This window comes from Amblyraja radiata, chromosome 33 (genome assembly GCF_010909765.2).
Source record: "Amblyraja radiata isolate CabotCenter1 chromosome 33, sAmbRad1.1.pri, whole genome shotgun sequence".
In the NCBI taxonomy this organism is placed as follows: domain Eukaryota; kingdom Metazoa; phylum Chordata; class Chondrichthyes; order Rajiformes; family Rajidae; genus Amblyraja; species Amblyraja radiata.
In genome coordinates this window covers 10,189,060-10,204,396 of record NC_045988.1, presented here as the reverse complement: position 1 = coordinate 10,204,396, position 15,337 = coordinate 10,189,060, and the positions used below count along the sequence as shown (strand labels likewise).

Genomic DNA, 15,337 nt, shown 5'->3' with positions numbered 1-15,337 from the left:
ATTCTGAGATCTGGTCATGCTCAACATGAGAAAGCCATTCCCTCATTAAAGCATACCCATGTATGCTAACATTTAACAAGCCAAACCTGCCATGCCTTCTAACATCATCCACCATCTTATTTTCGTAACTTCACCCAAAATAAAACCCAATCAGTTCCCATTTGAAATTTTCCATTGACTGAACCTCAGCAAATAATTGGGAGATAGTTTTAGTCTCCACTCTCCTTAACTTGACTTCAACTCTGCATGGCTTCCGCACCATTTTAACATCATGCCCTCTGCTCCACACCAGGGAGATAGTGTCACTTAGTAGAAACAAGGAACTACAGATGCTGGTTCACCAAGGAAAGACACAGAATGCTGGAGTATCTACGCGGGTCAGGCAGCATGCTTGGAGAACATGGATAGGTGATGTTTTGGGTCGAGAATCAAGACCCTTCTACAGACCACATGTCACAGACCTCCAGTCTGAAATACAGGTGCACAACCTTTTATCCGAAGATCCAAATAACGAAAACCTCCGAATAGCGGACATTTTTTCGGTCCTTGAAGAAAGGTCCTTGAAAACGTTCACCGAGGGCGGCCCGCAGAGGTGACAGCGGAACCTCCGGTCGGTCCTCGAAGAAAGGGGAACTAAATCCCCATTCATAAAAGAGAAGGTGAGGGTATATTGCGCGGGAGGGTTAATAATTGACAATATGCTGCTGCCTGCCCGCTGAGTTAAAATGTTCCCACGGTAGACTCACGATACACAGTGTTTCGTGAGTCTTGCGTGGGAACTTTTTAACTCAGCGGGGCAGGCAGCAGCAGATTGTCGCTCCCTTCAGTTTCACCCCACCTACACCCCTCTGCTTCCCGGCCATGTGTGTGACCCCTTCCCTCCCCTCTCCAGCTCCCCGCTCATTGCACCGGCGCGGGGGCTTTGCACTGTCACCGGAGACGTCAGGACCAACGGGACACCGACCCCCAGGCCCACTGCAAGCACGGAGATCCCAGAGACCCACAGCCAGCAGCAGCCCAGCCCCGTTCCAACTCCAGAGGAAAACTGCAAACTGGCCGGAGACGTCAGGACCACCAGAAGCCGTTCCCCGAGCTGCGCCCCCTCATCGGGACACCGACCCCCAGGCCCACTGCAAGCACGGAGGTCCCAGAGACCCACAGCCAACAGCAGCCCAGCCCAGCCCCGCTCCAACTACAGAGGAACCTGGGTTGCGGATGACGGGGCGCAGCTCGGGGCGTCGTAGGGGCCCATCGGGGAGCGGGTTCCTGTTGGTCCTGACGTCTCCGGCCACCTGCCATCCTCCGGGAACCGTACCGCCCTTGCAGGAGAGTGGGGTTGTTTGCAGTTGCAGAGGGAGGGGGCAAGGGCGGTACAGTTTCCAGTCTCAGCTCCAGTCCAGGGGGGTGGCCGGAGACGTCAGGACCAACGGGACACTGACCCCCAGGCCCACTGCAAGCACGGAGATCCCAGAGACGCACAGCCAGCAGCAACTCCAGCCCAGCCCCGCTCCAACTCCAGAGGAACACGTTGGGGTGGCGGATGAGGGGGCGCAGCTCGGGCTGTGGGCATACTGCCACTTGTCGCCGTAGCGGCCCATTAGGGAGCGGATTCCTCTGGAGTTGGAGGGGGAGGGAGGTATTGTGCTGTTTGATCGCCCCCTGCTATCCCAGGGACAGGGAGTATTGTGCTGTTTGATCGCCCCCTGCTATCCCAGGGACAGGGCACAGCGGCTTTTTAGACTGGTGGGCAATCACTTCCAAAGTTCTGCCCACACAGTCAGTACACCTCTCCTACACTGCATTTCATACAAACATTTATTCTGCAAGAAAAAACTACATTGAAGACTCAAACTCGCGACCGAGTTTACTGCCGGGATCAAGGCGCAAACTCGCGACCTTGCGGATATGAGCCGAGCACTCTACCACTGAGCCAGCCATTAAAATCTACGCTAAAAAAATTCCATTCCGAAGACCGACAAATTCTGAATTACGAAAAGTGTCTGGTCCCAAGGCTTTCGGATAAAAGGTTGTGCACCTGTACAACCTTCCACCATTACATAGAAACATAGAAAATAGGTGCAGGAGTAGGCCATTCGGCCCTTCGAGCCTGCACCGCCATTCAATATGATCATGACTGATCATCCAACTCAGTATCCTATACCTGCCTTCTCTCCATACCCCCTGATCCCTTTAGCCACAAGGGCCACATCTAACTCCCTCTTAAATATAGCCAATGAACTGGCCTCAACTACCTTCTGTGGCAGAAAATTCCAGAGATTCACCACTCTCTGTGTGTAGATTACACTCTACTTTCTTCCAGGAAGTCAATTCTCTATCCCGTCAACTAGCTCACCCTGAAGAGCTAGTTGGCTACTCACTACTTTAAAAAAGGTGAATACAAGAGATCTTAACTTTTTATCTAACAGAAGTTATCTTACATAGAGTTTCCTAATTTGGACTACAGAGACATTTTTGCGTTTTCAAAGTCTGCCAATTAGCACACAGCAAGACTCCATATACAATAAAGACAAAAATCACAATGTTTATGATGGATTGAAAGAATATTGTCCAGATATCAAAATAATAATACTTTATAAATGATAATACTTTGGTTTATTTGTCATATGGACTGCAGAGAAGCCCACATTTCCTGATTGTTTATACTCAATATAGCTAACGTTTCATGGTAGATTATGCATAACAATATATTCATCATTAGCTTGTACACCGGAAATAAATCTTTTGGATATACTTTAATCATAATTTCTTCATAGAAGAGCAACGGCCAAATGGGTCGTGAAATATTTCATTTGTTGTTTGGGCTGTGTTGCCTTCTTTAAAGAAATAACGAAATGAATAAATCAGCTCATTTGTTGACTGATTAATGCGAGGAATTAATAGTAATTTCACCACCACTTGGAGTTCCATTCACTGTAGCACACAGAGCAGCTGAACCATGCTTTACTGTGAGGCCGTCTAAAACCAGAGCCCATCAAGCTATTGCATTTCAGCGCCACTTTTGTTTTGTGTGCAATATTCTCTACACAGAGATTTGTAATTTAATATTTTAATGATCATGTCGTTCAAATGTAATTTACATTCCCATTTTATCTGAATCTATATTCTGCAGTCAGAACCAGGTGAATAGAAACATAAGGCACTTACGTCTTCATATACAGTATCCCTCTCTGCTGACTCTGTCTGAAGAAATGTCTCCATCTGAAACGTCACCTATTCCTTTTTTCCCCAGAGATGCTACCTGACCCGCTGAGTTGCTTCAGAAATTTGTATCTATCCAAGGAACTGCAGATGCTGGAATCTTGCGTAGAACACAAAGTGCTGGAGTAACTTAGTGGATCAGGCAGCATCTCTGTCGAGCATAAGAATAAGGAGTAAGCCATTAAGAATAAGGAGTAAGCCATTTAGAACAGAGACGAGGAAACACTTTTTCTCACAGAGCGTGGTGAGTCTGTGGAATTCTCTGCCTTAGAGGGCGGTGGAGGCAGGTTCTCTGGATGCTTTCAAGAGAGAGCTAGATAGGGCTCTTAAAAATAACGGAGTCAGGGGATAAGGCAGGAACGGGGTACTGATTGGGGATGATCATCCATGATCACATTGAATGACGGTGCTGGCTCAAAGGGCCAAATGGCGTACTCCTGCGTACTATTGTCTAAATAGGCAATGTTTTGGGTCAGATAGGTTTCATGGATCAAGAGATGTTGCCTGACCCACTGAGTTACTTGTGCACTTTGTGTTTTACACCAGGTTAATGAATCTTGCTCAAGGTGTCATGGTAGATAGGAATTAATTTCACTTCCCCTGGAATAGGTAAAGGCAACTTTTTAATCGAATTTGTGCCTGTCACTGATTCCCAATCAGAACATCAACCAACTGGAAGGTATGAATCTGCCTGATAGTTTACAGATGATAGATACAAAGTGCTGAAGTAACTCAGCGGGCCAGGAAGCATATCTGGAGATGGGTGACGTTTCAGGATGAGACCCCTCTTCAGACGTTTACACCAGATAGTTTACAGATGTTGGCTTGAAATAGCATCGGCTTGCTGGTCATTATCATTTAATTATTAGTACAATCGAATTTCAACAAGGCTAGTAGATATATTGAAAGAATAGCCTCCTGAGTGAAGTGATGAATGACAGATGGAGAAATGTAACTTGGTGCTACTCAGTAACATGAATATTGAAGGCAAGAGCAGTAGAGAAAAATATCTATTTCATACACGTACGTGATCAAGATTTTTCAGCATTCAAACCTATGCTATCCATCTTGCAAATTGTACACCAGTGTGTGTGGAATGCTGCTTCCTTTGTTCATTTCCGTGTTAATCATGTAATATAGGGAAAAATGAGATGCTTGAAATTCCTAGGCTCAGGAGAGTGGAATATAATTCACTAATCCATTGACAATACTTCACGTTAAGCAAATTCTTAATTGCCATCACTCCTTGTCAGAGTGTTTGTTAGCATCTGTTCTTTACTGGCCACAGTGGGATTGCCTTTAAGCTTTTGACATTCAGCTTCTGTGAAATAGTTCACAGGGGCCCTTGAGATAGCGTCATTATAAAAATAAAGAAGACTCTTCCAAGCAGCAAGGTCAAGGTGACAAAACACACTGCCACTGATGGAGAAGGAGACACTTGCAAAAATGTCCCAGATGCAGATGTAAAGGAGAGGCTATGGAGAATTTGTCGATGAGGTAGAGTCTACAGGTTTGCAGAATTAGGGGTCCAGGCAAAATGTGACGTTTGGCAAGAATGGAAATGATGGGTCATGTTGATAAATGGGATGAGTGGGAAAAGGGGAGATATGGGTTAGCATATGACAGCACCGGGCCTCTAACTTGCTGGAGTTTAGAAGGTTGAGGGGGGACCTCATTGAAATTTACAGGATAATGAAAGGCATAGATAGAGTGGGTGTGGAAATGATGTTTCCACTGGTGGGAGAGTCTAGGACCAGAGGTCAGAGACTCAGAATTAAAGGGTGCTCTTTCAGAAATGAGTTGAGGAAGAACTTCTTTAGTCAGAGGGTAGTTAATCTGTGGAGCTCATTGCCACAGAGGGCTGTGAAGGCCAAGTCAGTGGATATTTTTATTCCCTCCCTGTTAGGTACATGTGAAACATAATCCAAGGCAGCATGTGAGTAAGGCCAAGTGCAGAAGTGTCCCAACCCAAAATGTCACCTATCCATGTCTTCCAGAGATGCTGCCTAACGAGCTGAGTTCCTCAAGTATTTTGTGTCTTTTTCAACATGTGGGTAACATTGTTTTGGACCAGCTGGAGTTTATGAAAGGAGTGCTTCATATCCATATATAATCCTAGATTATGGAAACAGGCCTTTTGGCCCAACGTGTCCATGCCGATATCTATGCAAGTCCACCTGCCTGTGTTTGGCCTATATCCCTCTAAACCTGTCCTATCCATGCACCTGTCATAATGTTTCTTAAACACTGTAATAGTACCTGCCTCAACTACCTCTTCCGGCAGCTTGTTCCACATACCCACCACCCTTAGTGTAAAAATGTTGCCCCCTCAGGTTCCTATTAAATCTCTCCCCCCTCACCTTAAACCTATGTCCTCTGGTTCTTGATTCCCATCCTCTGGGTAAAGGACTCTGTGTGTGTTTACCCGATCTATTCCTCTCATGATTTTGTCTGATGATATGTAGGATGATGACCTTGGTGTGATGGTGTGTGTATTGGCCATTCCTAATTGTCCTCGGAAAAGTGATGGCAATGGTACTCCCAGGGTTGGTTGGGAGTTTCCTGCTTTTGATTCAATGGTGAAGAACAAAAGGCATTAATTTTGTGAGTTAGAATAGAATAGAATGCTATTTATTGTCATTCAAACCTAGGTTTGAACGAAATTCCATTTCTACAGTTTTTTACATTATAAAAACAATCCAAGACCCACACTTAACACAGTTTACATAAACATCCATCACAGTGAGTCTCCAACATCTCCTCACTGTGATGGAAGGCAAAGTCTTTATCTCTTCCATTTGTTCCTTCTCCCGCGGTCCAGCAGTCCAACTGCAGTGTCGAGGTGAACTGGGGCTCCGATGTTAAAGCCCCCGGCGGGCGATGGTAAGTCCTGAGGCCGTTTAAGCCACGCCGGGCGATGTTAGGCCCCGGCTCCATGTCCTTAAACCCGCGATTCCAGCGGGAGAAGTCGCCGTTGCGGAGCTCGGAAAAGCGGTCTCCCACCAGGGACCTGCGAGCTCCCGATGTTCCCGTCCACCGGGTCTGCGGCCGGTGCCTCCGAACTCCAAAGTCGGGTCGCAGCCGCGCGCCACCACAGCTCTTCCCGCTCCGAAGTTGGCCAGCTCCACGATGTCAGTTCCGCAGGCTCTGCAACTGGAGCCCCCAGGTTAGTCCCGGCCGGTGGTCGCCGCCGGCTCCACGATGTTAGGCCCAACGACATCCGAGACCCGACAGGGAATAGTCGGGTCCCCGCACAGGGAAGAGATTTAAAACGGTTTCCCCCACCACCCCCCACATATACACAGCTAAAAAAAAATAATAAAAACTAACTCAAGACATACATTTAACAAGACAAAAATAAAAATAGACAGACGACTGTAGTCGAGCCGCTGCCGTTAGGCGCCGCCACTCCCACAGTTCAGATGGTATATGGCTTGGAATGGCAGCGGTGTTCTCATTGACATTTAACCTTGAGATGGTAGATTCTGGAGGTTTGGGAGCTGTTGTTGGTGTCTAGGAAGTTTGCAGCAGCACATTGTGTAGATCATACATTGTGTGTCTATGGCGGACCAGTGGTGGAGGATGGTGGATCAAACCACTGGCTTTGTCCAGGGTGGGTCTGAGCTTCTTTAATAATGTTAGAGCAACATTTACCTTGGCAAGTGGGGGATGTTCCATTACTTGTGAACAAAAAGCAAAAAGCATTAAAGATGCTGAAAATCTAAAATATAAACAGGCAAACTTAGAAGTACTGAGCAGATCAAGCAGCAACTGTGGAAGGAGGTAGAATGTTAATGTTTCAGGTCATCAACCTGAAACATTCGCTTTGGGTCAGTCTTCCACTTTATGGCTTTCCCAGAATCTCTCGCTACAAAACATTAAGACCTCCTCTTATACCCACAGAACCTTAGTAGCAGGCTGACTTAAATGTCATGAATGGCTCCTAGGATATTGGTGATGGAGGATTCAAAGATGGCAATGCCATCAAATATCAAGCGCGTTAAGTTAATTAATTCATCTTGTAGAAGGGTGGTCTTTGTGCAGGACAAGTGTGAGTGGCTACTTGTTGCACTGGGTCTGTACGTTATGAAGGTCACAGCTTGCAGGCACAGATGAAGTATTGCAAATGGAGTGCATGTCGTGCAACTACCAGCAAGTATCCTTCTTCTGATCTTACAATGTGGTCAAGGTGACTGATACAGCAGGAGAATTGGAGTGCGTAGAAGTCTAATCAGAGATTGCAATTATAAAGAGAGCATAGATAAACGTAATGAAGTGATTACTTAAACAAGACATTGAAGGCATCTTTATAACTATGGAACAATGCCCAGAAAGAATCTCCACCATCAGGAGAGGAATTCTAAGAAACTGAAGCAAATTAACGTAATGTTGGCTGCACTGAAGTGTTTCTTGACGTCATTGATACAGCACGCATAACATTGATAAAAATTAATTTAATTTCATGGTCCACGTTAGACATAGATTTGCAGTCCGCAGGACAAAGGAATGAAGTCAGTGATCAGATGCTTGTGTGTAGGAAGGAATTGCAGATGCTGGTTTATACCGAAGATAGATACAAAACGCTGGAGTAACTCAACGGGACAGGCAGCATCTCTGGAGAGAAGGAATATTGTATTGTATTGTATTGTATTTTTTAATGACCACACAGCCAGGCTGGATAGGTGACGTTTCGAATTGAGACGTGTCAAAGTGTCACCTATTCCTTTTCTCCAGAGATGCTGCCTGACCCGCTGAGTCACTCCAGCATTTTGCATCTATCATCAGATGCTGTTCGCAGATGTGACATTCTCAACAATGGAGGCAACTGTGGATAAAACTAAACTTTGGGCTAATATACAAATAAAGCATGTGCAATAATGGCTAATAATAAACACATTCGTAAGGTTCCAAGAAAAATGCATTAGGCTTCACCAGATATACATTATTTAAATTGAAGCCTGAATAGCCAAAGGCATTTGAGAACGCTGCAGATGATTTAATGTCATTAATCTATGTTATTGCAGTGAATCACACTTTGGTGCTGGGAAGGTACTGACGTCAGTCGGCACCTACAGTATGTCTGTCCATGTGCTGCAGAGAAACAGGTGGCGGTGAGAAACCATTCTTTCTTCCATTCCAACCGCTCGGATAAATGGACTGGGTATGGATGTGAAGACATGGCTCATTACCTTGGCTTGGGGATAGGGTAACACCAATCCAAAGGTCCATTTTTCAGTGAAAGATTAGAAAAAGACTACAATTGATATGGTAACTTTCATAATCCCCACAATGTCCTTAACTAGTCAATAAATTATTTTTCAGATGGGATTAATGTTAAAGAGTCATCCAGCGTGGAAGCAGGCCCTTCCATCAACTATATTCATGCTAGACAATACGAATCTACTTTAATCCCATTTCCCTGTGATTGAGGCAGTGCAGCGTAGGTTCATGAGATTGATCCCTGGGATGGCGGGACTGTCATATGAAGAAAGATTGAAAAGACTAGGCTTGTATTCACTGGAGTTTAGAAGGATGAGGGGGATCTTATAGAAACATATAAAATTATAAAAGGACTGGCCAAGCTAGATGCAGGAAAAATGTTCCCAATGTTAGGCAAGTCCAGAACCAGGGTCACAGTCTTAGAATAAAGGGGTGGTCATTTAAGACTGAGGTGAGAAAAAACTTTTTCACCAGAGAGTTGTGAATTTATAGAATTCCCTGCCACAGAGGGCAGTGGAGGCCAAATCACTGGATGGATTTAAGAGAGTTAGATAGAGCTCTAGGGGCTAGTGGAGTCAAGGAATATGGGGAGAAGGCAGGCATGTGTTATTGATAGGGGACGATCAGCCATGATCACAATGAATGGCGGTGCTGGCTCGAAGGGCCGAATGGTCTCCTCCTGCAACAATTTTCAATGTTTCTATGTTTCCCAGCACTTGGCCACTGCATTTCAAAGGCTCATCTAAATACTTATTAAATATTACAAGAATACCTGTTTGCACCAACTCCTCAGACAATAAATTCCAGATTTTAACCATCCACTTTATGAAACAAATTATTTGTCAAATCTCCTCAGAATCTCATACAACTATATTTGAAGGGATAGATTGGTTCAGCATGGGAACCTAACTGAAGCCTGAACTCAGGATTAGATGAAAAGTTATACTTTATAATTTACGAACCTATCTCCAATGATGTATTATTAGTAAATTATTCCATTCTTCTTTATCATGCCTTTTTTTCTCTCTCTTATTCTCTATCTATATTTTTTTTTAACTAGAAGCAGAATCAATACACAACTGATAATATTATGAATGTACGACTGATATACATGAAATGTATATCAGTTTTATTATGATATGTGCTTGGTTCTGGAGGTGAAATCACAGAAGGTATATAACATTTCTGAACGTCCTGGGAATTGGGACAGACACAGAGGAGAGATTGAGGCCTGGGGCAGATCAGCCATGATCAGAGGCACGGTGGGACACTTGAAGGGTAGGGTGGCCTCCTTCTGCTCTCATTCGGAGAGGAATAGTGGCAAACACTGCCCAGTCCATCACGGGTACTGACCTCCCCACCATCGAAGGGATCTATTGGAGGTGCGGCCTCAAAAAGGCAGCCAGCATCATCAGGGCCCCACACCACCCTGGCCACACTCATTTCACTCCTGCCATCGGGAAGATATAGGTGCCTGAAACCATAACATACAAGTTCAGGAGCAGGTTCTTCCCAACACCCATCAGACTATTGGACATGAGGAAGTCCAACTAAACCCAGAAATACTAGGGTACCATGGATCTAGCGTGTGGAAGGAACTGAAGGAAATTCACATTAGTTAGGAAATGTTGTTGGGTAAACCGTTGGGACTGAAGGCAGATACAATAAATCCCCAGGACCTGATGGTCTGCATCCCAAAGTACTCAAGGAAGTGGCCCCAGAAATCGTGGATGCATTGGTGATCATTTTCCAATGTTTTATAGACTCTGGATCAGTTCCTGTGGACTGGAGGGTAGCTAATTTAACTGCACTTTTTAAGCAAGGAGGGAGAGAGAAAACAGGGAATTATAGACCAGTTAGGGGAAGATGCTTGAGTCGATCATTAAAGATGTAATAGCAGCGCATTTGGAAAGCAGTGACAGGATCGGTCAAAGTCAGCATGGATTTATGAAGGGGAACTCATGCTTGACTAATCTTCTGGATTTTTTTGAGGATGTAACAAGTGGAATGGATAAGGGAGAGCCAGCGAATGTGGTGTATCTGCACTTTCAAAAAGCCTTTGACAAGGTCCCACACAAGAGATTAGTGTGCAAAATTAGAGCACATGGTATTTGGGGTACGGTATTGACTTGGATAGAGAACTGGTTGGCAGACAGGAAGCAAATTCCTTTTTCAGAATGGCAGACAGTGACTAGTGGGGTGCCACAAGGCTCAGTGCTGGGTCGCCAGTTATTTACAGTATATATTAACGATTTAGATAACGGATTTAAACGTAAATCTCCAAGTTTGCAGATGACATAAAGCTGCCTAGCAGTGTGAGCTGCGAGGAGGCTGCAGGGTGACTTGAATATGTTGGGTTAGTGGGCAGATGCATGACAGATGTAGTATAATGTTGATAAATGTGAGGTTGTCCACTTTGTTGGCAAGAATAAGAAAACAGATTATTATCTGAATGGTGTCAGATTAGGAAAAGGGGAGGTGCAACGAGACCTGGGTGTCCTTGGCCTTCATGGCAAGAGGATTTGAGTGTAGGAGCAAGGAGGTCCTACTGCAGTTGTACAGGGCCCTGGTGAGAATGCAGCTGGAGTCATGTGTGTAGCTTTGGTCTCCTTGTTTGAGGAAGGACATTCTTGCTATTGAGGGAGTTCAGCGTAGGTTCACCAGGTTAATTCCCGGGATGGCGGGACTGACATACTATGAAAGAATGATCAACTGGGCTTAGATTCACTTGGAATTTAGAAGGATGAGAGGATATCTTATAGAAGCATTAAATTATTAAGGGATTGGACAGGCAAGATGCAGGAAAAATGTTCTCGATGTTGGGGGAGGCCAGAACCAGGGGTGACAGTTTAAGAATAAGGGGTAGGCCATTTAGGACTGAGATGAGGGAAAACTTTTTCACCCAGAGCATTGTGAATCTGTGAAATGCCACAAAAGGCAGTGGCGGTTAATTCACTGGATGTATTCAAGAGAGAGATGGAAGTGGCTCTTAGTGCTAACAGAATCAAGGGATATGGGGAGAAAGCAGGAACGGGGTACTGATTCTGGATGATCAGCCATGATCAAATTGATTGGTGGTGCTGGCTCGAAGGGCCGTCGCCTACTCCTGCATCTATGTTCTATGGTTCTATGCTTCTAAACTCCAACCTACGAACTATGCATATGCAGCATGCAATCCAGTGGTATGAATATTGATTTCTCTAATTTGAAATAACCCTCGCATTCCCTCATTCTCCCCCCCCCCCCCCCCCCACCTCCCACCTACACACACACACACACACACCCTAGTCGTTCTGCTAGTTTCACTGTTCTTAATCCCTCGTTAACACCACCTCCACGGCCAACAATGGACCATTGTGGGCTCTTTGACTCTGGTTTGTTCTGTACCTCTTCATACCTCTAGTTTCCCTCTTCCCTGACTCTCAGTCTGAAGAAGGGTCTCGACCCAAAACGTCACCTATTCCTTTTCTCCAGAGATGCTGCCTGACCCGCTGAGTTACTCCAGCATTTGTGTCTACCTTTGGTGTAAACCAGCATCTGCAGTTCCTTCCTATATATGAACTGCTTTGATTGCACTAGGGATGTGGAGCTTTGTTTTTGTCTTTGCTTGTATATTGTTTGTTTTTATATGTTGAACTTCTCTTTGATGTGTATTAGGGTGTCTACTGAGTATTATGTTTACATATATGTTACACTGCTGTAAATAACAATTTCATGGTTCCATTTTGGCGCATCTGACAATAAAGCATTCTTGTGTAGGAAGGAACTGCAGATGCTGGTTTACACCGAAGATAGACACAAAATGCTGGAGTAACTCAGCGGGACAGGCAGCATCTCTGGAGAGAAGGAATGGGAGACGTTTCGTGTGGAGACCCTTCTTACAGCCGAGAATCAGGGAAGAGGGAATCTAGAGGTATGAAAAGGTGCAGAACAATTCAGAGCCGGCACCGATGGCCAAAGAGCCCACAATGGTCAATTGTTGGCTGTGGAGGAGGTGATCAGACTTAAGCACATTTGACTCTATTAACTATTATCTTGCGTGCATGCTAAAGAAAAGGCTCTAGATTATTGCAGCCAAGTGGAGTGGTGGAAACATTGCACGCAGAGCAATTATATAAGATTAAAAAATACTCGGAGATTTGGTCAAAGGCAGCTGGAGACGCCACTATGTTTAAGAAGGAACTGCAGATGCGGGAAAATCGAAGGTAGACAGAAATGCTGGAGAAGCTCAGCGGGATGAGGCAGCATCCATGGAGCGAAGGAAATAGGCAACGTTTCGGGTCGAGACCCTTCTTCAGAGTCTGTCGTTGCCTATGTCCTTCGCTCCATAGATGCTGCCTCCACCCGCTGAGTTTCTCCAGGATTTTTGTCTGCCTACTTGGAGATGCCACTTAGTTTGTGCAGACGTTTTCACGAGATATGATCGTGTGTTTGGCTTTGAGACTGAGCTCTCAGCGTCTGATGCGCCCACTAGCGCAGTTTTGGTAACCGCTGCAGCGGCAAGGGTTACTCCCGGTCAAAATACTCCGCGGTTACTATCGGTCACAGGCTGGTACCTGCCTCCAACCTGTAATGCCCCGCGGGGACCAGCTGAATTAAACCAGGATTCAGCAAAATTAAAACACGGATACAATTACTTTCGCGATATAACACCTGAAATATGGAACAATTTAACGTGTGTTTACATATTCAGCTGTGTTGCTGCAACGTAAAAGAATCTCATTGTTCCATCTGGGACATATGACAATAAAACACTCTGGACTCTCTTGACACAACCTATAATATTTATATTTTTATTGTACACTATCTCCATTTCAATGTGCATGCGTGTCCTCAATACACTGTCCCAAATATAAACAAACCCTAATTCGGATGGAGATATTCGAATTTAATAGTCATTTCAGAATATATTGCATTTTTTACGGGGACGTGCAATGTTTAAATATGCAATCTTTTCTTCCTAGGTACATTAATTAAATTTGAAAAAAAACCATTTACTGCACCTTTCTATTCGGCGACATTGCAGAGATGAAACACGAAGATGCCATCGCGCACATGCAAGTCTGATCTGTCTCCTATTCCTGTTGCAGTCGCTTGGGGGGTTTTGAGATGGAGAGGGTTTGTTTATCAACCCTTATTCTATTTATTGTTACCGTCCCAGAGTTTTGAGGCAAGCGGACAAGTGAACAGGCTGCGGCTTGTGTCTTCAATGGGGGGAGAATTACAGAATACTGGCTTTCTCACTTGCCTCTTTACAGGTGCACCGTTTCCTATTGTTCCTCTGGGAAGGAAGGCGTCGACTCTCGCTGAGTTTACAGTCCGCAGCTCCAGGCTGCAGCTTCAGCGTTGGCTATTTGACTATATATTGTCACTCCTCTCCGGGTACATCCTCTGCAAGCGGCTGCTTGCTGTGTGCAGTGAGCAAGATCGCCTCCAGAACACGGATGTGGTGGCAAAGTGATCGTGTTGCTGCACTAATAATGTGGTGGGAAAGGAATACAGCGAGGCGCTTGAGGATCTCAGCGGGTCGGGCGGTATCTGTGGAGGGGAATGGGCAGAGCATGTGTCGGGTCAGGAGCCATCTGCAGAGAGAAGAGTCCCACATTTTGGGATTGGGGGCAGAATAAGTCTGAACGGCCACTTTATACAAAGCCAAGTCACTTCAAATGATCTTAATTACCAAGAGTTGTAAATCTGTGGAATTCTCTGCCACAGAAGGCAGTGGAGATCAATTCATTGGATATTTTAAAGAGATAGTTCGATTTAGCTCTCAGGGCTAAATGAATCAAGGGATATGGGGAAAAGGCAGGAATGGGATACTGATTTTGGATGATCAGCCATGATCATATTGAATGGCGGTGCTGGCTCGAAGCGCTGAATGGCCTACTACTGCAACTATTTTCTATGTTTCTACCTAATAATGTGGAGCTTTGTATTTACAACCCATATAGAATGTGAGTTATAAAGCCATACATCACACAAACAGGCCCTTCGGCCCAACTTGCCCATGCCCACCAAGATGCCCCATCTACGCTAGTCCCACTTGCCAGTGTTGGCCTCTAAACCTTTCCTATCCATGTACCTGTTCAAACGTAACCACCGCCTTTCGAGAAATGAAATAGGCAAATAAAACAAAACCTGCAAATGTAAGAGTGACTTTAAAGGTCTTTTTGTGATATAAAACCAGTAATTAAACAAGAATCCCGCAGAAACCCTCCTTACCTGTTCTGGTCTATGCATTTCTTAAATCCTACAACAGTATTGTTGACTTGACTTTCCCTCTAAATTGACCCTGTAAGTGATTTAATTGCATCCAGTTCATCATTTCAAGATTATTTTCCATAAATAAACTTTATCCATGGAAAATGCACAATACCAAAACAGTACATGTCTTTCATTATATACATATCATAGTCATGTCTATGCATTCACGATGTTTTCAAGTCAATATATCTAGTTAATATAGTACAGGTGCCATCAAGTTCATACATCCTGTGTACAAAACACCAACCTGGATAGGCAATGCAATGCAGACTTGACTATGAAAGAGATATTAGAAATGGTGCTTCTGTTTGTAGGTTTAAACAGACCCGAGCTATCCCTTCTCACAAAGTTGTGCATTTGGATCAGCTCCCAACTCCCCAGCTTCCTCACCCCATTGGAGTGGTCGCTAGAGTTTGTGTGCCAGGATCATAGACAAACCTCCGAAGTGTAGGAGGGAAGGAAATACATTCAAGAGAGTCAAGAATCGAGAATGTTTAATTGTCCTATGTGCTCGCTGGAGTTTAGATGGATGAGAGGGAATCTCATTGAAACCTACCGGATCATGAGAGGCCTAGATAGAGTGGGTGTGACAAGGATGTTTCCAGTAATGGGAGAGTCTAGAACTAGAGGATTC

At 44.8% G+C, this 15,337-nt stretch overlaps 1 protein-coding gene across 1 annotated transcript in view; it reads right to left on the bottom strand.

Moving 5' to 3' along the window:
* The window catches only part of abcg4 (ATP binding cassette subfamily G member 4), a 107,619-nt gene extending 93,840 nt beyond the window's left edge, over nucleotides 1-13,779 (bottom strand). Inside the window, exon 1 of the mRNA XM_033049562.1 lies at nucleotides 13,443-13,779. Within this exon, the coding sequence (XP_032905453.1) occupies nucleotides 13,443-13,496 (54 nt within the window). The 5' untranslated portion in view covers nucleotides 13,497-13,779. The remainder of the gene's footprint in view (nucleotides 1-13,442) is intronic.
* Between the last annotated feature and the right edge of the window lie 1,558 nt (nucleotides 13,780-15,337).